At 45.7% G+C, this 21,416-nt stretch overlaps 1 protein-coding gene across 11 annotated transcripts in view; it reads left to right on the forward strand.

Moving 5' to 3' along the window:
• Positions 1-218: 218 nt before the first annotated feature.
• The window catches only part of MGA (MAX dimerization protein MGA), a 58,517-nt gene continuing 37,319 nt past the window's right edge, over positions 219-21,416 (forward strand). For 4 of the 11 annotated variants that reach the window (XM_048947616.1, XM_048947615.1, XM_048947618.1 and 1 more), the window contains exons 1-5: positions 8,043-9,022; positions 10,173-11,311; positions 16,327-17,260; positions 17,566-17,653; positions 17,791-17,886. In XM_048947616.1, the coding sequence (XP_048803573.1) occupies positions 10,251-11,311; positions 16,327-17,260; positions 17,566-17,653; positions 17,791-17,886 (2,179 nt within the window). In that variant the 5' untranslated portion in view covers positions 8,043-9,022; positions 10,173-10,250. Of the gene's footprint in view, positions 500-7,266; positions 7,367-8,039; positions 9,023-10,172; positions 11,312-16,326; positions 17,261-17,565; positions 17,654-17,790; positions 17,887-21,416 lie in introns of those variants that run through there. The other 7 variants (XM_048947623.1, XM_048947622.1, XM_048947613.1 and 4 more) reach the window with 6 other exon arrangements.

A 21,416-nucleotide genomic window follows, 5' to 3' on the forward strand; every position in this document is an offset into this window, starting at 1 on the left:
CGCGCGTCCAAGCCCCCTCCCCCCGCGCCTGCGCGGCCGTCCCCTCGCGCACCGCCCGCCAACGGCTCCCCACGCGGGAGCAGCGTGTTTCCCTCGCGCGAGGGCGGGGGAAGGGCGGGAAGGGCGTGTCCCGGCGGAGGGCAAAGCGGAAGTGCGTCGGCGGGCGGCGCTGACCAATCGGCGGCGCGCTGCCGGCGGGCGTCGCGAAGCTGCTTTGCCGCGGTCGCCGCCGGCCGCGCTCTCCCCCCGCCCGGAGGACGGCAGTGCCGCGCCGAGCCGCCTCCCGCCTGGCGGGGGCGGCCCCGCCGCCGGGAAGCGGGGAAGAAAGCGAGAGGAAGGAAAAACGGGAGCGGCCCACGTGATGGGCCGCCGCGGCCAATGAAGACAGCAGGAGGGTGCGCGTGGCAGGCGAAGGCCTCAGGAGCCGCGAGCGGGGTGCGCGGGCCGGGCCGGCGGTTGGCGCCCCGCGCCACATGGAAGCGGCGGCGGCTGGAGGCAGGTAGGAGCCGGCCGCCCGCGGGGCGCTGCCCCTCCCCTCCGTCCCTCTGTCGGTTTTGAAGTTTTATTCGAGGAGGTGGCGTGAGGTGTGCGCGTCACGTGAGCGCGGCCGCCCAATCACACGTGCGCGCTCGCTTCTCTTGGGCTGTGAGGGCTGCGTTTGAAGCGAAGGGGCCGCAGGGCGGCGGCGGAGGGGAGCGGTGGCGCCCTGGCCGCTCTTCGGCCCTTCTCTCCCGTCCCGTTCCCTCCAGGGTCGGGGCCGGAGCCGACGGACGGCGGGGCGGAGAGGGGGGGGGGCGAGGGCGTCCGCCGGTCACGTGACGAGGGGAGGGCGGGTTATAAGCCCCGAGCGGCTCCGCATCCGGAAGGGGTCGGCGGAGGCCCGGCCCCGAGCGGCTGCCGTCTCCTGGGGCTATCGCGCTCCCAGGGACCGGCCCTCGGCGGGGGCGTGGCCGTCGCTATCCGGGGCCGGGCCGCGGGACGCGCCTGCCATCTGCCGACCGCGCGCCGCCGAGGATCACGGAGGAGAGGAGCGGGGGGGGCGGCGGCCGTGGCGCTTCGCGGCCGCTCCCGCTGCCCCTTGGCGGCGCGCGCCGGGGCGGGGCGTAACGGCTGCGCGGAGCGGTTGGTGGCGCGCGTGCGCCCGGGCACGTCGCGTGCGGCGGCCGTTGGTGCCGGGCGGGGCGGCGCTCCGCCTCTCGCTCCGCGTCCCGCTGCGCTTCCGGCCTTCCCCCGGGGCCGCCGAGTAAACAAACGGCGCGCTTTCCCTGAAGGGCGCCGGGGGCGGGCTCCGTGGTTCTCCGTGGTTACCGGCGTTGTTGATACGAAGTTTAAAACCGAGTTGGGAAACGGTAGTGTGAGCTCGGCTTGCAGATGGTAGGCGCGAGGATTAGCGGGTGTTTCTTCAGTTTGGCAAACGGAGAGGCTTCCAGTAACGCAGTCTGAGCTTTTTGCCTGGTTGCTGAAGATTTCTAAGCTTGTGCCCTCTGGCTGTCCTGCTGTCACTGTGCGTTGCCCTCAGCCCTGCGTGGCGGTGAGACCCAAAGATCCGAAGGTTGCGACCCAGTTGCTGTTACAGGAATAGTGGTGGTTGCGCAGTTGTGCTGGTCTATTGACTGTTGCTTACTGCTAGTGTGGTATGTTCTGCCTGACCGCAGGCTACGTCTGCAAGTCAGAAGTGAAGATCAGTATTAAAGAAAAGCCTGGACCCTATTACTTGGTACTTCAATTGGTATTATTCTTTCATATTGTAACTTTGAAGGGGAGCAGGATTTCTGTGGCAGTTACAGTTTGATGGATGAGAGCCCTGGATGCAACACTTGAATGAGAAGGATGGTGCTGAAAGTTAGATCTTTTCCTGACTTCTTTTGCCATCTTTTTTCTACCATGTGGAGAACGTCCTCAGCTGAAGATTTATGCTTGTGACAAATGTTCTTCATGATGTGTCCATAAGGGGACTGAAGTCCATCAGAATGGTGTTGTGTGTGTTAATTAGGGCCATCGTTGCATGGGAGAAAGTGCAAGAGGTTGTTGGTGTTTTTTTTTTTGGATTTCAGTAGTTGAAGTGATAGTGTATGGAAAAAATAAAGCAATCATTGAATATATGAGTAATGGGCATATGAGTGACTTTTTGATAAAGTATGAAAGTACATTATTTTAAATGTTGAAATAATAACATGCCATAAATACCTGCACAGATAAAACACCATGGTAGCTTGCAGTGAACACTGACTTTTCATCCAGTCCCCTCATCAGTGGTTCAGTGGCCCATATAAATGGGTTGTGTGTTTCCATTCTGTTGCCTTCAGTATTTGGGAACATCTCTTTATATACTGAAAAGTTATAATTCTTTAGAAGAGAAGGAGTGAATATTATGCACTTTGTATTGTATCATTAATGCTGTTAAAGCACTGAGTTAATGGGGGACAGAAAGTTGTGATGTGCATGGCAGAGTACTGCTGGAGGAGAGCTGGAGTGGGCATTTCCATCGTTTCCAAAATGTTTGCGTGCAGAATAGAAACTAGGGCTTCTGCAGGGACACAGCTGATGGTTTATGAAGCACTTACGGAATTGTAGAATAGCTTGGGTTGGAATTGACCTCACGGATCAGCAGGTTCCAACCTCCCTGCCTCAAGGAAGGGTTGCCAGCTGCTAGATCAAGTACTACTAGATCAGATTGCCCAGGGCCCCATCCAACCTGGCCTTGAAAACCTCCAGAGTCAGGGCATCCACCACCACTCTGGGCATCCCATTCCAACACTTCACCACTCTCTCAATAAAAAACCTCCCCCTAACATCTAATCTGAATTTCTCTTCCTTTAGTTTACACCCATTTCCCCTTGTCCTTTCACAATGTACCCATGTAAAAAGCTGATTTCCCTCATGTTTATAGGCTCCCTTTGAGTACTGTAAGGTCACAAAGAGGTCTCCCCACAGCCTTTTCGAGGCTGAACGAGCCCAGTTCCTTCGACCCGTCTTCATGCCTTCCAGTCTGCAGGTGCACACTGCTGGCTTGTATTGAGTTTGTCATCAGTCTGGACTGCTGAGTCCTTCTCAGCAGTGCTACTCAAGGAGTTCTTAAGCGTGTCTGAGATCACCTTGACCCAAGTGCAAAAAGGATGCACTTTGCGTTGTTGAATCTCACTAGGTTCATAAGGGCCTACCTCTCAAATTTATCAAGGTCCCTCTGAATTGCATCCCTTCCTTCTTCTGTATGTATCAATCACATTGCTCAGCTTGGTGTCATCGGTGAACTTGCTGAGTGTGCTCTCAATCCCATCACCTGTATTATTGATCAAGATATTAAAGAGTACTAGATCTCCTCCTGGACACAGAGCCATTGACCACAACCCTCTGCCTGAGACCTTCCAACCAATTCCTTATCCACTGAATTGTCCACCCTTCAAATCCACATCTTTCTAATCTAGCGACAAGAATGTGGTGTGGGACCGTGTCGGAGGCCTTGCACAAATCCAAGTAGATGACATCAGTTGTCAACTGAACAAACGCCCTGGAATCTTCAGGGCTCTAGGTATTAAGAAGTACATTTGGTTTTAGTATAAAGTAATGTTCTGAACTGAAATCTGATGTCTTAAAAGCTGTCATACATACTTGTTTTGGGAGTTGTGAGTTCTGTGTGGTATGTTTTCATCAAGAAAACCTGACTCTGGAGAAGCAGACTTCTTGCTGTTTTTTGCTTTTTATTTATTTTTTAGTACTATGTAACAGTCGGTTTCTCAATGTTTGCTTTTTTAAATCATACACTTAAGCTAAATTCTACCATCATACCTATAATCTTCTTGACATTAAATTACACTTTCTCACTATAGCTAAAGGAACATTTTATGCTACTTCTTTTATAAATAAAATGGTGTAAAATACTGGAATCTGTTGCCTAAACATGGGGGCCAAAGCTGTTGTAGGTACTGCAATGTGTGTACAGCAAGTATTCAGCTCTGGCAGGCCCAAACTCTTCTGGAGAAGCAGTTGAAGGCCAGCAGGGCATGTAAAGGTACAGGAAGTGGGACTAGGTATCTTAGTATAGGCAGTTCAGTCCACTTGGAGTTTGAGAATTAACAGACTTTCTCGTGGCCTGATACTGTGTTAATCATTGTCTCAAGTGGCAGAACATTGGCTGAAAAAGTGTTTCTTTGTGTTTTAACCCTTCCAGCATACATATTGTACGAGGCTTCTTACTACTTATAGTGTGACTAGATATTAGATACTAGATATAAAGACCTCTCTTTATAAATCTTTTTTATGGCCATACCTTCAGACTTCATACAACTGTCAGGGCTGCATGGTCTTAGTGCTAACAAACTTGTGGGCTAAGACTGCTGTTTCCTTTCACTGTGAGTGTATTACACCGTCATGGTTGGTTTGGGTGGCTGTTGTTTTAGCCAGTTTCAGCTACTGTCACTTCTAGATAGTGAATTTGAGAGCTGAAAGCCTTCTTCATGCTTGAGTAATGCTCCAGCAGCAGTGCCTTTCATGTACTGTGTATGAAAGTATACCATATGATAGAAGTCTCGTATTGCATCTCTGCTTGTGATCTTTATGTTCAAACTGAAGAGATAATTGCTGCATAAAATAAATGCAGTCTGCACCTCTTTTATATATTATGCAGGTTTGCAACTGTTACATGTTGTGCTTAAGATTGTCGGTCTCCCAGATAGGGATCCTTAGCAAAGCCTGGACCCTCTCTCTCTGTTGGTCTGTTGCAGTACCTTTTTTTGAGATAGGTTATGAGTAGAAGTGGCTGAAAAGCTCAGGTTTTCACTACAGCTCTACTGGCAATCTCTGTGGTATGCTGGTTGGTGAAAGTTCTGTATCTTTGTTACTTGTAACATGTAGCCGTGCTGGCAGGGGTTACTGGAGAATGAGTGCAGTTTACTTGATACTGTTGGGAAATACAATTTTGAAGACTGTAATTCATGCTTTCAAGATACTGCAAAACAGGAAATAAGTCCAAAAGAGGCATATGGTGGATGAGGGTGCTACTTAGTAGTGAACTTCAGAGTTTCAAGTGTGACCTTACCAGTTACTAAACGTGACTGCAAAGGACAGTACTCAGGTGGTGAAGACCATTTCTATGCAACCAGTTGGTATCTAGCGCAATGAGGCCTTAAAGCTGCCATTTTCACTGGTCAAAATGGGCAGCTGTGCTCCTGTCCATTGACGGCTATAAAGTGCTCAGAACCTGGTTATTTGTGCTGGTGGGAGGCGGTAGAGCTGCTTGCTTTTACAGGTGAATTTGCTCTGTTGATTAACTAGAGGTTCCACTTCTGTTCCAGGCAAGGATCACTGCACGAGTCAGGTCAAATGCTGGCAAAATTCCTGGCAGTATCAACAGTCTGTTACAACTTGTTGTTGCTGGAACACATGCTGCTGGGCCGTGCATGTAGTCCTATCTGCTACTCAGCTCAGTGCAGCTTCTCTTATTGGAATAAATAGCTCGGTTGATGACTGCTAGATCTAATACATGGTATGCAAATGTTTCATCAAAATAACTGTAGAGAGTTAACTTCTGCTTTGGAGCTAGATCTGCACAACGGTAGCCATTCCATTCCACTTGCTGGACATGCTTTGGTCGTGCACAGAAGGTGCAATTTGTGCATTCCATCTTCTCTCATGATAGGAGGTGCAGTGGGAATGCTGCATGCGCTCCTCATTTCATAACCCAGCAAACTAATTGTGGCATGCTTAATAGAGAGGTTTATAGTGATAAAACAATGTGAAGGTGGCTTGGTTGGCTTACCACCAAGTTATGACTTTAATAGAGCTCTTCTGTGTGTTGCTCTCCTGAGGTGGTTCAACCTAAGTGGTCACTGGTGGGTGAGGCCGTTGCTGCTGCTGCTGCTTCGTGTCAGTGGGTTACTGGGGTGCTGAGGGTTACTCAAATGTCTGTCAGAAGAGTGCATGAAGACTGGTGAGACTGAGGTAGAAGGAAGGGCAGGAGAATAGAAACATCCAGAGAGATGAAAATGGGATAGCAGGGAGACTGTAAAAAGGATGGAAAAAGCGTTAGGACTGATGACAGCAGCTAAGATTCAAATGTACTTACGGGATTCCTAATCCAGTCAGTTAATACACATGTTTACATGTTGAGTTGTAATAACTGCCCTTAGACTGGATTGCTTTCTTGATTCCTTCCATTCTTCTGCATCCTGAGAGCAGTGGCTCAGTTGTAACTGAGGGTGTCCTTACAGAAGCTGCAGCTACCGCACAGCTGGGCTGCTGAGGGCTGAAGCTTGATGTGAGCCTGACACCATGGCATTCTGGTCATCTGTCCCTCCATAGAGGATATGCAAGTAAATATCCTGACAGACAGGGGAGGAATAGCGGGGTTCCCACAGGTGCATGCCTTCAGCCATGCCCCGTTTATATGTGTAATCCCTGAATGTTCAGAATTGTTTCAACGAGCTTATTCTCAAAGCACCTGATTTAAAAAATATACTTTCCTTGACCAATCCAGAGCACTGCCATGGGGTTGGTGTTGAGCCCTGCTTGCCCAGACGCAGAGAAGAAAACTGCCAGATGAGGGCTGAGCTAAGCCACCTTCCATACTCTGCCAGGCTCGCCGACGTACCGCAGGGTGCTGGCCCTCCTGCCAGGTTCCCGGGGCTGCCTGAAGTTTGGGGTGCTCGTGGTGCCGTGAGGCTCGCCCTGCTAAACCGCTGCAGGAGGAGGGATACGTCCTGCACTCAGCTTCCCACGAGCCGGGGCGCGCCGTCTTGCGGGACGGGGGCTCGCGTTCTCCCGGGGAAGCACCGAGGGAAGGAGGGAGGGACGGAGGCGGCGGCGCCGCCGCTGCGGCCCCCTGAAGGTGGGGGCGCGCCGTCACCGCCGCCTCCGCTCGCGCCGGGTGCGGTCCCCGCCGGCGCCGCCCCACGGCCGTCGCGTGCTAACGCGGGCCAACGCGAGCCACGTCCCCGCCGCCGCTGGGCCCCGGGCCGGTCCCGTGACCGGAGGCGGGGCCGGGCGGCCCGCAGGGGGGAGCGGAGCGGGCGGGCGCTTCGTCCGCGCCCCGGGGCGGAGGCGGCGGGGGGCGGGGCCGCAGCCGCGGCACAGAAAGGGACTTCGAAGGCGCCAGGGAGCGCGGGCACCGCCGAGACGCGCGCGAGGCGACGTCGACCCCGCGCCCGTTCCAGAAGCTTCGTGGCGGGGCGCCGCGCGGTGCGGGGCTGGGCCCGGCGCGGGCACGTGACGGGCAGGCGGGAGGGAGGGAGGGGGGCGTGAGCGGGCGGTGCGCGTGCGCGCGTTGCGGCGCGATGACGTCAGCGCGGTGCGCACGCACGTTGTTCCCAGCTGGCGGACACACGGTCCGCGTGAAGAGAAAGGGAGCGGGGGGCCCGCGCCTCGCCGCACGGTAACTACCGCCCTGCGGCCGCCCGCCGCCCTCTGCCGAGCCCCGCGTTCGCCGCGCCGCGCCCCTGCTCCGCGCGCCGCCTCCCCCCGCGCTTCCCGCCCCGACTGCGAAAATTAACACCCGGCGCACCACGAGGCGCCGCGGCCGGGCCGAGCCGCGCGGCGCGGGCCGCTCCCGGCGGTTACGCGAAGCGCCGCTTCGGGGCCGCCTCGCGGCCGCCTCGCCACTGGGGAGTCGCCGCCTCGGGAGCGCCCGCCGCGTCGCGCCCCCTCCGGCCTCGTCCGCGCATCGCCGAGCTGTTGAGGAGCGGCGCGGGCGCCTCGCGGGCCCCGCTCCCGCCGCCGTACGCGCCCGGCTGGGGACGCCGCCGCCGCGCGGGCGGCCGCTTCCCGGAAAGGCGCGGGCGGCTCCCGGCGGCGGCCGCCTCTCCCGTGCCGGGGCTTCCGGCGGGGGCCGTCCGGCGCGGGGGAGGAGGGGCGGCGGCGACGAGTGCTCGGCCGCTCCGCACCTGCCCCGCTCGGGGCGCCCGCCTTCCGCTCGGGACGCGCGGGCGGGCGGCGTTGAACGGCAGCGCCGCGCGTGCGGTGCCCGCTGCCATTGGAGCGCCGTGCCGTGCCTTGTCCCGCCGCGCCGCCTGCTCGCCGCCCGTTGCTGCCTGCGGCACGAGAAGCGCGCGCGGAATGCCCTGCCCGGGAGCGCTGCGTGCGGCGGCCTCGCCTGGTTCGCATAGGAGTTGTCTCCTAACCGTGGTTTTGCGTTTTGCGCGTTTGCCTTCCCGCACGTTCTAAAGCTGCTTTCGATGTTTTTGCTTGGTGTGCTGACCAATCAGAGGTCTGCTTTTAAATATCGGGTCTGCGCACGGCTCAAATATAGCTGGAGCCGAGTATAACTGAGGCTTCCACAAGTACGTGGAGCTCCCTGTTTTAATGAAAGTGGCTGCTGTGTCAGACCAAGTGTAAGAGTGTGTGTGAAATTGTGCTGGGAATGGATGGTGCTGGTACTGAAGTTACGTCGCTTTTGCCTGCTGTAATTGCCTGCAACCACAAACATCCCAGCCACATTTGATACTGGGAACACTGCATACCCCCGAACTGACTGAAATAGCACAGTGTTGTTAAATACTGGGAAACGGAACAGTGACTCAGGAGTCTTCTGTATTTGTTGTGTTTTGGCTGAACACATGGCTGGCATGTTTTTGAAGCAAGCTTAAAGCCTTTCTGCGAATCTTTTACCAAATGTAGAATCACTTTAATAAGCTGGTGTCGTTTTGCAGTAATGTGAAGTCTTAAGTATGTGGGAAGTCATGTGCAGCTTTGAAAGTGATTGTGTTCTTCTTGTGATGGCTCTTCCTTCTGTGTTCTAGATTCTCTTAATTCTCTTCCTCTATGGGGAAGTATTTCTTTCTCCAAGTAAAAGTGGCATCCTCCAAGTAAAAAGCGGCAAAAGGTGTTTTCCAAAACCTGTGCAGAACATTTTTTTTCTCTCCAATTTATCTTATGAATGTTCTGAAGTTCTGAATAGTGAAGGTGGAAGGATTGAAGTAGGTCTCTTGTATTCCTTCGGTGTTGAGAATGTTCCTCATGGAATTGATGAATGTTGACCATCTTCTGAGCTTTTAATTATGCCCCACAGACACGTGGTAGCTGCTTTGCACAGGTAACTCCAGCTGATGGCAATTCCTCATCTCATATTCCTGCTTCCTCCCCAGCTATGCATTTATTATAAAAATTGACTGTTTTTTTTTTTTTTTTCTCAATGTGATATATATATAATATATAATAATAATATATAATCAGATTTAAAGCACAAAAGTCTGAATGATATTCTTGTAAGTTACTCTTTAGCTTACTGTAAACTGTCACAATGAGAAATGTATGAGCTGTGTAAAGAATGGCATTTTTACTATTGCCTCTTAGGATGTTGGTTACATACTCACCTGTGTGGCAGACGTACAAAAATGGAATTATGTGCATGCAGGTGGAGGAAATTTTTTAGTTTCTTAAACAGATGTTCTGATGTTTTGTTGCTTAGCTTTAATTATTTAATTATTCCGTTAATTTAGAAAATAGATAGCTAAGGTGCTCTCCATTGCTCTGGTGCTTTCCATTCTACCATTTTATCTTGGCTGCTTTGCCTTTTTTGGGGGGCTAGATTGTCTGCTTTGTTGGCAAGCTTATCCATTCAAACTACTTTTTTTCTTTCTTCCATTCTTTGTCTCTGTGTTGGACAGACTTTTCTGAAAACTTGGGTTTATGGGGGAGATAAGGGATCCCAGAGAAATCCCAACTGCACAGGCAGTCTGTTTCATTACAGAAGTTTGGAGGTTTTTGTTCCTCCTCGTTTTTTTAGAAGCTTTGGATCTCTGAGACCTCTTTCTGAGAAGAGCGAAACAGCTTTTTCCTTTGTGTGAGAATTGTGCCATCCTCTCTTCTGAAAACTTCTGCACATCTAGCTAAATGCTGTTTCTTCAGTAGATGACCTGAAGTGTTAAACCAGTATCAGAACAAAGAGGACTTTGATGCGTCAAGCAAAGCAACGAGTGCTGTCATGGCAAGGCATTAAATGAAAATGATTATAAGGGTGTTGTAACCCACACCTGTAAGAACTGAGTTATATGTGCACTAATAGCCTTGATTTGTTATGTGCTAATTGTGCTTGATTTTACTTGGTACTGTTTGTCTTTAAACTTTTCAAGAGGAGAACTGTTTAAAAAACAAACTAAAAACAACCTTGAGACACATTAAAACCTTTTTACGAGAATGTATTTAAAGAACTTTAACTGATTTTTTTTTTTCTTTTTTTCCAGAATGGTGAATACATGCAGATGATTATCAGAATTGTGTAGAATTTGCTTTTTATTTGAGAGCTTATAAAACTGCTCATCATGGAGAAACAGCAGATTGTGCTGGCTAACCGGGACGGTGGGACAGTGTCTGGCTCAGCACCTGCCTTTTTTGTTATATTGAAACAACAGCAGGGAAATGGCAAAGGCGACCAAGGAATCCTAGTGGCCAACCGTGACGCTTGCGCTCTGGCCAGTGGCGTATTAATGCCAGTAAAACCCAAAATCAAGACCTGCCTCCCAGCTGACTGTGTCTCAGGGGGCATCACTGTCACCCTAGACAACAACAGTATGTGGAATGAATTCTACCATCGCAACACGGAGATGATTCTGACAAAGCAGGGGAGGCGCATGTTCCCATACTGCCGATACTGGATTACAGGTCTGGATGCCAGCCAGAAGTACATCCTGGTCATGGACATCTCCCCCGTGGACAATCACCGATACAAATGGAATGGCCGCTGGTGGGAGCCTAGTGGGAAGGCAGAGCCCCACGTTCTTGGACGAGTGTTTATTCATCCAGAGTCGCCTTCCACTGGCCAGTACTGGATGCACCAGCCGGTATCTTTCTACAAACTCAAGCTTACCAACAATACCCTGGACCAGGAGGGTCATATCATCTTACATTCTATGCACCGCTATCTGCCACGCCTTCACTTGGTTCCTGCAGACAAAGCCACCGAAGTCATTCAGCTCAATGGCCCAGATGTCCATACGTTTACCTTTCCACAGACAGAGTTCTTTGCAGTTACAGCCTACCAGAATATTCAGATTACCCAGCTGAAAATAGATTACAATCCTTTTGCTAAGGGATTCAGAGATGATGGCTTGAATAGTCGGCCTCAGCGCGATGTGAAACAAAACAATAGCTTTGAACTGGAAGAAGGTAATGTTTTTAGCTCTGCCAGCATTCGTAGTTGCCCTGCTGAAGTTGACATGTTAGAATTACGTCGGAGAATAGATTCTTCATTCATTGGTCAGAACTCATCAGCCATGAACCTGGAGAAAGAATCCTTTAATACAGAACAAGACTTTGTAGGTTTCCTGGACACTGGCCTGCCTTCCAGTGATACGCCAAAGCTAAAACAAGAAGTCACTGAGAGGTGGGTTAGCATTCTGTTTTTATAATAAATGTCTGTTGAGTGAGGTATTCGGTAAAGCATCAAATAATGAGATGCTTAGTAGACAGATGCATGGATAACATTTGTTTGACCTGAAATGGTGGAATTGCTGAAAACTTTTCCTTCCTTTAGGTAGTCATCTATCAGTTCGAACTTCCTAATGTATCTGAGGAGTACAAGAGTTTGGTGGTTTTTGTATGTTGCTTTAATTCGCTTTGTAAAGAAATGTTGAGGGATTCTTGTTAACTCTTGTGGTATTTAGAAGTCTAAAGTTAGTTGTTTGGAATTTTAAAGAGAGCACGTTTCAGTCCTGCAAAAGTTGCCATTTTTTTTTTTTAAGAGTTTCTTACCACCACAACAGGCTGTCTCTGTTTCTTCATTTTTCATTAGTGAATGAGTGAGGCTGTGTGAGGGTGATGTGTGCTTGGATTGGGTATGTGTAGTGGTTACCCCACTGCAGTAGTGGACTACTGACAAACTACATGTTTTGTCAGTAACTTCTTATGGGAATTCTTTCCTTCCTCAAGGGAGATTGAAACAGCCCACCTTTCAGTGCTTCAGTACTTAATCTGCCAAAAAATCGGTATCAAAAGCAACCTTATGTAGATGAGTATGCCAAGACATTATTTAACTGCACATAACTACTTTGTCAAGTAACTAGGAAATCAGGATGATATTAACTGTGTAATTCAAGCTCACTTCCTAGAAGGGAAAAAGTGTGTTAATTACAATGTAATTGTAGCTTGCTTCAAAGACTGCAGTACATTCAGCGTGTTTAGAGAGGGTAAAGATTTGTTTGATTGTTTTTTTTCCTCGGAGAAATGATCTTCTTGCCTTTTGAGTAACTGCAAAACCTTGAATTACAAAGTTGTCCATTCATTGAGCCTTTCTGATTGTGGTTAGTCCTGACTATTCCAATTGCTGTGGATTTGGAGTGTCCTAGATTATGCAGTAATTTCCAGTAGCAGTGTATTAGAGAGAACGTCTCCTATACTTCTTAGATAGTCCAAAAATGTAAATTCTAGAGAAATCTTTTCTGATTATAGATCAATGCTTAGATAACTTTGCAGATTGTAAGCAGATTGTAAGTAAAACACTACATCTCTGAAAGTAGCTACTGAGAAGTTTGAAAACTTACTTTGTCTTTGAAGTGATTTTTTTTCTCTCTTTGGAGTCAGTTCCTGTTGCAGAAGCTTAAAGTTTTGTTCATGGTCACTTTGTTCACTAGCTTTGCCTGAAGGGTGTCACTGAAGCAAATCATTTGGAGAGATGTTCAAACAATAGCTTCTGTGGCTTTATTTTTTCCTCTCTCCTGTTTCCCTTTATTTCCCAAAGGATAAAAACCATAATGCTGAAAGTGTAGATGTTATCTCACCCAGTAAATTTTGGGCTGTTTTAGAATTTCCTTTTTCCCTTTGAGTAATTTTAAGGACTTGAGAACCTTACTGAAGAGCAGCTCATTTGACTCAACAGGCTTTGCTTCTTCTGGTGTAGTGTGTATAAGATGCCTTCCCCAGTTTCATCTCAAAGACAATTCACCTCTTAACTGTGCTCAAAGCTGCTCATACAGGGAGAATCCCTAAGGCATTTTCCTCTGTTCTAGGAAATATTAATCGTTTTATGAATAAATATTTCTCACAGTTCTAAAACAACCTTCAAAATTAGTGCAGCTTTTTGTTCTATCTTCTCTAATCTGTGCAAAACAGCCAAATTCTGTACTTGGAAATAAAAAAAGTAATCTCACCCAAGGAATGGCAGAACTCTTTGTTTATGTGCCGAGTTGTTGAGGACATTTGTTCTATTTTTTTCCTTCAAACCTGTTTACAGAGTTTTCATGCCACTCAGCAGCCTTTCAAGGACAGCATTTGAGTGAGTGGCATCCTCTTTTATCAAACAATGACTGTTATATTTACGCTTTGATAACTGTAATTTCCCTGTACATAGTGTTACCTATAAATTGGTGGGCACTGTCTTGCCTCTAGACAGGGTAGTGATTTTGGCTGGCTTTAAATTTGTGGAAGAGTTAGAAGCTGGGAGCTGCTGCTCTCAGGTAATGTATCCAAGGGAGGTGGACTTCTTAGTGCTATAGACTGCTTGTGCTTAGTTTTGCCAGCTGAAAGGTTTCCTTTGCTGCTAATGGAACTTCATAAGAGGGTGCATGCAGCTGAGAAGAATTTGAGTCTTGAGTTGTTTGTTCCTGCACTTTGGAAATAAATACTCTCATGATACCAGGTAGTCCGTTTTCTTCAGTGCTTTGGAAATATGCTGCTTTTTATCAGGCGTACTGTAAGAAAAAACAATCTTTAATTTTAGTTATGGGCATTTCTAAGTGGAAGTTTATACCTTCAACCACTCAAATGCTGGGAGCATGGAGGGAATTGCAAGCAAAAGATTGTGGTTCCTAGGTCTTATAGGCTGCTGCACGCTTTTCCCCTTCAAGGTCCTTTGAATTTTTTGGTTCAAAAATAGAAATACTGTGGGAGGCTTGAATGCTCCCATAGGCCTGCTTTTCTAATTTAGTAGTGCTGTGTTTAGTCCGAAAGTTTGGTTTTCTTTTCCTTCCTGGCTTTCAGAAGAGTGCTGTACTAATCATCCTCCAGCCTCAATCACAGATAGCAACAGGTTTCTAGATCAATTCCAGAAGAGTCCATGTGTTCCGTAGTGTATTTTAAAAATGATCTACATAGAAAAATCCAGGTAAATGAGCAGCTAAAAATTCAGTACGTGAGCAGTTGCATGGTTTATTGTGGCAAAATGCAGGAGAATTACTTCCGTGTGTTTGCTGTTTAATCGTGAGGTACGAAATAGCATGTTACATGGGAGTATTAAAAAAAACAAACAACTTGCTCAAATGTGAGCATTGTCCCACATCAGGTAAGGGAAGAAGCAGTTCAGAGATGATCTCACCATTTCTAGCTGATCTGAGATTAGAGGGAAGATTCTGAAAGGACAGACTGTGTGATGTGCCTTCACAGAGAGTATAGGAAAAGGTGTTGCTGTGGTTGTGTTGGAAGTAGTGCACTTCACAAACTAAAAGCAAAAGAAATGAGTACAGTGCTATGAAGAAACTTGTTACTGTTGTCCGTGAAGTTCATAATTGCATTTGAATGTAAAATATTTGGACAAATATTTGATGTTTTTTATGTACACACATGGATGATACCTCACTTGTCACCATTTGGCTTATAGTTGTAATAGGAAGAGGAAAGTGGCGTTTGTGCCTAGGAATTTGATTTTTACAGCAGGGCTTCTTTGATTTAGGTAGGTACTGTCCAAATCTCTCACAGAATCATATTCCTTAGCTTGAGGAATGCATCTTGCAGTGGGTAAAGAAAGATGTCTGGAAAAGCCCAGACTTTGTTTGGCTTTCAATTGGAAATAGTAGAATTCGAGTGAGACGTTTATTTGTCTCTTCATTTTAGAGAGTTTTAAGCGTTGCCCAGGACCTCTAAGCATTATTGTCCTAGAATTTCTCTTGCTCCTTGAAGAAGAAAGGCTTTTTAATCTTGCATTTGACATTCTTCATGAAATGAATGTTAGGAACTTGCTTATAGAAAACTCCATGGACAGAGAAGACGGTAGACAAAACAAGATTCTCCTGCAGCACTACAGTTACCTCAGCAGGCACACTTTTTTCTTCAAGCTTAACTCTAGTTACTCAGTGTCCCTGTGGATTTTCTAGAAAGGGTCTGTCTTCCTCCTAGGAGTTCTATTTGTAAGTATATAAATCTGCATCCTTGTTTTACACCACAGTCTTTCTTTATGAGCTGCTCCAAGTCATGACTGGTGTGTATGTTCCAGGTTTTCTCCTTTAACTGTGCCCTAAGTCTACACAAGGCTGAAGCAACCTTTTTCTCCACTTCTTCCTCTTCCTTTATCACAGTCCAGGATTCAATTGAGAATGGTCATTTCTTCAGGGGGAAAAATATACAGAGAGAACAAGCTTTGTGTTTGTACATACCATCTATATAAACGATATTAAAGTATCAATATATAATGATGTTACAAAAGCTGTTACATTATTGAAATTGTTAACATGAACAAAAATTAACATAAATACCGATTTTGAACATTTTGGTAATTGCATGATGTTAACGTAGTTTTAATATTTTAACATACTTTTAATATATAATGTTGTATAATACTTACAAAGAGTATATTAGAATACCATTCAATGTGCTTACCAATGGACTTCTGTTAATTTCTGAGTTTCATTCTACATTCAAAATTCTTGTTTTGTATTTTATGTGTTTTCTTATGATGAGAAGCCAGTTTTTGAAGTTCTTAACAGAACTGCTGACTGTAGTTTTCTGACTGAAATGTCTGCTACTCAAAGCAGCCCATCATTTGGGAGTGTGACTGGCTGTCCATAATGTCCAATTTGTGGTATGTAACACCCTGATTAGGTCAGTACTCCATCTGAGTGGAATATGATGCATGGTTGAACAGATTGTTAACATTCTGTAATTGTTTTGGATCAACAGTTTCACTTAGGAATGGTTTTAGTGCAGCTTCAGGATGAATTAATTAAAATTTTGCTTAAATCTTTTGAACTGGAGTATATTAAGCACTTATTTAGCTTCTCGTTTGCAAATAAAGTAGCTTTGACTAAAGTGACAATTCAACATTTGGTAAACCGAGTCCACTTCTAAGCATTTAAAACATAAAAACTTAGCATCAGTCATGTCATGCCTCAAACAGGAAAGCTGCAAATGTTATCCTGGTATTACTAGGGAAGGAAATGATGCTGCTGCTTTCACAAAGAAGCTGTATTGTCTTAAATGATGGCAGATGGTAGGAGGTTGGTTGGTTGTTTTTGAATGATCACTGCTTAAAATGTAAGCTTGTAAACGACATCGTATTTAGCCAACTCATGGCTTGGAGCATTCTGGAAGTTCTTTACAATGTGCAGCAGGGGATTATAGGACATGATATTGTTTTGGCAAAGCTGGAGATTTTATGAAGATCTGTTGTGTTTTTTTTTCCTTCCTGCCCAGTCCCATTGCTAGCAGTTATGAGAGCAGCTCCCGAGTGGCATCCCCACTGGACCCCAGTGGACAGTTCAATGTAGTCATTAAAGAGGAACCCGTCGATGATTATGACTACGAGACAAATATTTGCACACAAGGAGTAAGTGTGAAACAGGAAGACACAGATGAAGAAACTGATGAGTATTCTAACACTGATGATGATGATGATCCTGTCCTACAAAAATGCCTGAGGAGATACAGTGAAGCGGATAGAAATGATGGAGACTTCAAGTCTAGGAAGCGTGTGCTATCCAGTCCTTCAGGTGTTGCCAAGGCAAAAATGTTAAAATTGGAAAGTGGGAAGATGCCTGTGGTTTATTTGGAACCTTGTGCGGTTACAAAGAGTACAGTGAAGATATCTGAGCTACCACAGACCATGCTGTCCTCTTGCAAGAAAGACAAATCCGTGTTGAATACGGTACTGGATTCTTTGCCAGTCTGCTTTGAAAATCACAAAGGTTCTTACTCAGAGACAACTGCTATAACTGAGGAGATACCCATGAAAAAAATGTCTCCTGGAAATAAACTGGCACAGAAATATTCCTCAATCAAAGAGGCCCAGTGGATTCTATCTAAATCACCTAATTTTAATCTTAGGAGCTCTGTAAGTTGTCAGGTTTCAGAAAAAGAGATTTGTGGAAGAAAAAAAACTGGAGTACTGAGGAATTCTGCATCCCTGAAAGGCTCTGGTAGCAGTCAAAACTCACTGTCATCAGGTACCACTAAAAGAGGAAGGCCACGGAAACTGAAAATCGCCAAGGCTGGTCGGCCACCAAAAGGTATAGGGAAACCTGTGATAACAAGCAAGAACAGCCCTGTGGGGCCTGGGAGTATCCTTCCAGATGTTAAGCCAGACCTTGAAGATGTTGATGGAGTCCTCTTTGTGTCCTTTGCATCAAAGGTAAAACCAAACTGTTTCGAATTAAATTCAACCAGTTTTTACTTAAATGCTGAAGGTATATTTTCATTTAAACTGAATTTTAAAATGTGTGAACACCTCAGTTCTGTCGTTATATTGTCTCAAAATTAATCATGTCTGTCTTAATGACTTCTGGAAAAAATAGTGGGTTATAGGGTTCTGTATAAGATAAAGCATACTTGTTTGTAAGTTTGTATTTTGAATATTTCAATGATACTTGATGTGACTTAGTTTGTATCTAAGGCAGTTTTTTGAGGCATATTATTCAAGGCTCTTTATGTACGTAGGAAGCTCTTGACATTCACACTGTTGATAGAGCTGGAGGAGAAGAATCACAGAATCTTCAGGCTCCCTTGTTGACTACAAATGATCCAGGTAATCTTGGGGGATTTTTTTTGTGAATGGATATTCCCCATGGTAAGAGAATTTAAAAAGGCACATTGGAAGATTAAATCATTAAGTCATTTTTTGGCACATGAAATATCTTTTATACTTTTTATATTTTTGAGAAGATTGTCAGGCAAGAATACAAGTACTGGAAAAGGAGTTGATGGAAGAGCTGAAAACCTTGAGGCATAAGCAAGTAATACATCCAAGCCTTCAGGAAGGTAAGTGTGCAGTGTATATATTGTTGTATATTATACTTGATCATGCAGAGTTGATACATTCCTACTGGGTTTAAAACTATGTATGCTTAATACAGTTGCCATCTGATTTTTGGTTACTTTTTTTAGACAAGTATTATTGAAAAATGTGCAAGTTTGTATGTACAAATAGGAGAACATGAATGGAAAACTGTAAACGTGGTTGGTTTCTCTCTTGCTACTTGTGCCAATGTCAAGAAGATCCAAGGTATTTTATGAAGGCTTTTTTGTGTGGTTTGTGTTTTTTTGTTTTGTTTTGTTTTGTTTTTTTGGTTTGTTTGTTTTTCAGACTTCCAAAGTAGTTACAGCCAGCCAATAACAATATTTTTGTTTCCACACCTTCATGTTGCAAACTAGAAGGGGTGGAGGGAAGTAAGAGGTTACTCCTGAATCTCTTACAGCAAAGAGGATTTGTGTCATTTTATATATATACCTCTATAGAGGATGCTGAGACTTTAGGCCGTGCCTGTTTTGTGATGAGTTAATCCTTGTAGAGGACAGATGGAGCTAGAAATGGAGAAGTGTTTAAGTTAGACTACTTTTCATATGTCTGATTGTCTGATTTGGCCTAGATCCAGGTTCACTAGTCACATAGGAAGACCCAGCAACGTACGTCTAGCTTGTGATCAGGAAGAAGAAAGATCAATGCTATCAAAAGAGTGATGATGGTGAAAATCTTTGATGCCAGTACTGAGACTGGCTTTGGCATAGGCTTCAGAGCAACTGATGAAAGAACTGATCAAAATTGAAGCATCGTACCTCTTGTTCTTGAGGTTCTCCGAATTTCTCATATGTGTAACTGCAGTGCTGTAGGAATTTTGACTCCAAATACTGCTGCTAGTTATGTTGGGTCCTGACAGATTTCTGCTGTGAAGAACCATGGATTATCTCCAATGGCTCATGCACTATGTGTGGTGAGATCAAACCTGTCAGTTTTGGCAGCCATTTAAAGGGCTGCCTTTATATTTTAGTGTTGAAGTGATGTTTGTGTCTTTCATTTTCACAAATCATAGAATCGATTTCAGTGTTGTAGAATTGCTTGAGTTGGAAGGGACCTTAAAGATGGTTTAGTCCAATACCTCTGCTGTGGGCAGGGACACCTTCCAGTAGCACAAGTTGTCCATAGCGCCATCCAGGCTAGCCTAGTACATTTTCAGGGAGGGGGTATAGAATCAAATCTCTAGAGTTGGAAGGGACCTTTAAAAGGTCATCCAGTCCACTGCCCTGCAGTGAGCAGAGACATCCAGGTCTAGATCAGGTTGCCCAGAGTCTGGTCCATCTTTGCCTTGGAAATCTCCAGGAATGGAGCATCCACCACCTCCCTGAGCAGCATGTTCCAGTGCCTCACCACCTTCACTGTAAAATAATTTCTTCTTTTATGCAACCTAAATCTATCCTCGATAAGCTTGAAACCGTTTCTCCTTCTTTCTGTCACCACAGACCCTGCTTAAGAATCTGTCCCCTTGTTTTCTGTTGCTCCCCTTTAGATAGCAAAAATCTGCATCTCGCAGGCTGAACAGCCCCAGCCCTCTCAGCCTGTCCTTATAGGAGAGGTGTTCCATCCCTTGGATCATTTTTATGGCCCGCCTGTGGGTATGCTCCAACAGGTCTATGTCTCTCCTGTATGAAGGACTGCACATTGCTGACTCTTGTCCAGCTTTCTATCCACCAGTACCCCCAGATCTTTTTTGAGAGGTCTACACTCAGTCTTTTCATCCCCCAGCTTGTATTGCTAATCCACAGCTTCTCTGGTGGTGGTGAATTCTCAGCACTCTCAGAGTAAGGAATTTCTTCCATACATCTAATCTAAGTCTACACTCTTTTAGTTCAAAGCCATTACCTCCTATCACTGCACTCCCTGATCAAGTCCCTCTCTGCAGTTCCTATTCTTCCTTATTAAGTATTAGAAGCTCATGATGAGGTCTTCTTGGAACCTTCTTTTGTGTAGGCTGTGAAAGAACAGCTCTCTCAGCCTGTCTTCTTGGGAGATAACCCACCTCTCAGCTAGATTGTACCCGTGTGGTATATATCAGTGTTGATATATATATATGTTGATCAGTGATTGATATATATGTTGATCAGTGTTGATGGTTGTATCATGGATGTCTAAATGCAGGTTTCCTCTCCCATTATTCCAGAAATAGGTGTCCTGTTTTACAAAGACCTCACTGACATCCATGGCCTCACACATCTGTGTTGCCATATTTCATAGAAATCTCTTCTAGTCAGCTACTAGCAATGCTGCATGTTGCACTGAGCAAATGTTATGGTATGGCAGTACTGAAAAAAAACTCTAGGATTTGCCTCTTGGCCAGTTGAAGGTCTGTGTATTTTCCCAGTTACATCAACTTTAAGTCCTGGAGCTTGGTGCAACCTAATCAGGATTCTCGATGTTGTTACTTGTTCTTCAAAATCTCTTAGCCACAGACCATAACTAATATCTCCTTATGGTCTACTGCAGAACAGACAAAGAGGTATGGCTCCTTCCTTTCTCAAAGAAGCAAAGTGCATGTTTCTGAATGTTCATTCAACCATCTGGTTGAAGCTTACTGGCTTTTTTGCCCTCCATGTAGTATAGTAAATGGAAATAGCGTTTTTGGCATTAACTTTGCTTTGGTTTTATGTAATGTAGTTGAGAAGCATAAGTATCTCTTGATATTCATGGGTACCTGAAGCCTACAATTGCTATTGAGTTGTGAAGTTAAGAAAATGAATATCCACTGCAGCTTGCATTATGAAGTTAATGTGCTTAGTCATCAGATATAGAAAAGTATTTCTGGTTGGCTAGAAAGCCATCAGTACTTCCTGTGGAGACTAGCATAGGTAAAGGATGGATTGCAAAATGTATCTGAAGTGGTGATTGTGAAGATCTTAAAGGCATTGAGACTGAAAGAAGATGCTTCTGAAAGATGGAAATTCAGCTTCAGCATGTTAGGAAGAAAGCTCCTATTAGAGTGCTGCTGTGCTATGGAGAGCCTCTTCTACCTGAACTAATTTGGATCCCTTGTCACGTTCCTGAAAATCGAAGCACTGTTGTCTGGCATCATGATTCAGAGAAAATTGTTGTGGAGGGAGTTCTTAATTTGCTACTGTTTGACTGCAGCAACTGAACTTAGCAGTGCGCTGTCGATGATGAGAAATTGATAGAAGTGACAGTTTATCTGTCATGTTCAGTGATGTCCGTACAGACATATTTGTTCTCTTCAGGCTGCATTCTGAAAGCAACAGAGTAATTCAAATAGAGTGTCATGAAGAATCAACTGCCTGCTCTTTCCTTTAAAATCACTTTGAAAATAAATAGATGCCGTCCTGACATTTGGCAGTTGACGTGTTTTTATACAAAATGCTACGTTGCCTTACTTGTTGTGCTCATCTTTGCCATGTAGATTTGGGAATTGTATCTGTCATTGGTAAAGGTGTTCTTCAGTAGCCACATCTGAGATTTGTTTTGCATCTGTTGTTTTTAGGCTGGCAGTTATCAAGTGTCGGTACTT

The sequence above is a fragment of the Lagopus muta genome, chromosome 6 (assembly GCF_023343835.1).
Source record: "Lagopus muta isolate bLagMut1 chromosome 6, bLagMut1 primary, whole genome shotgun sequence".
NCBI classification, from domain to species: Eukaryota; Metazoa; Chordata; class Aves; order Galliformes; family Phasianidae; genus Lagopus; species Lagopus muta.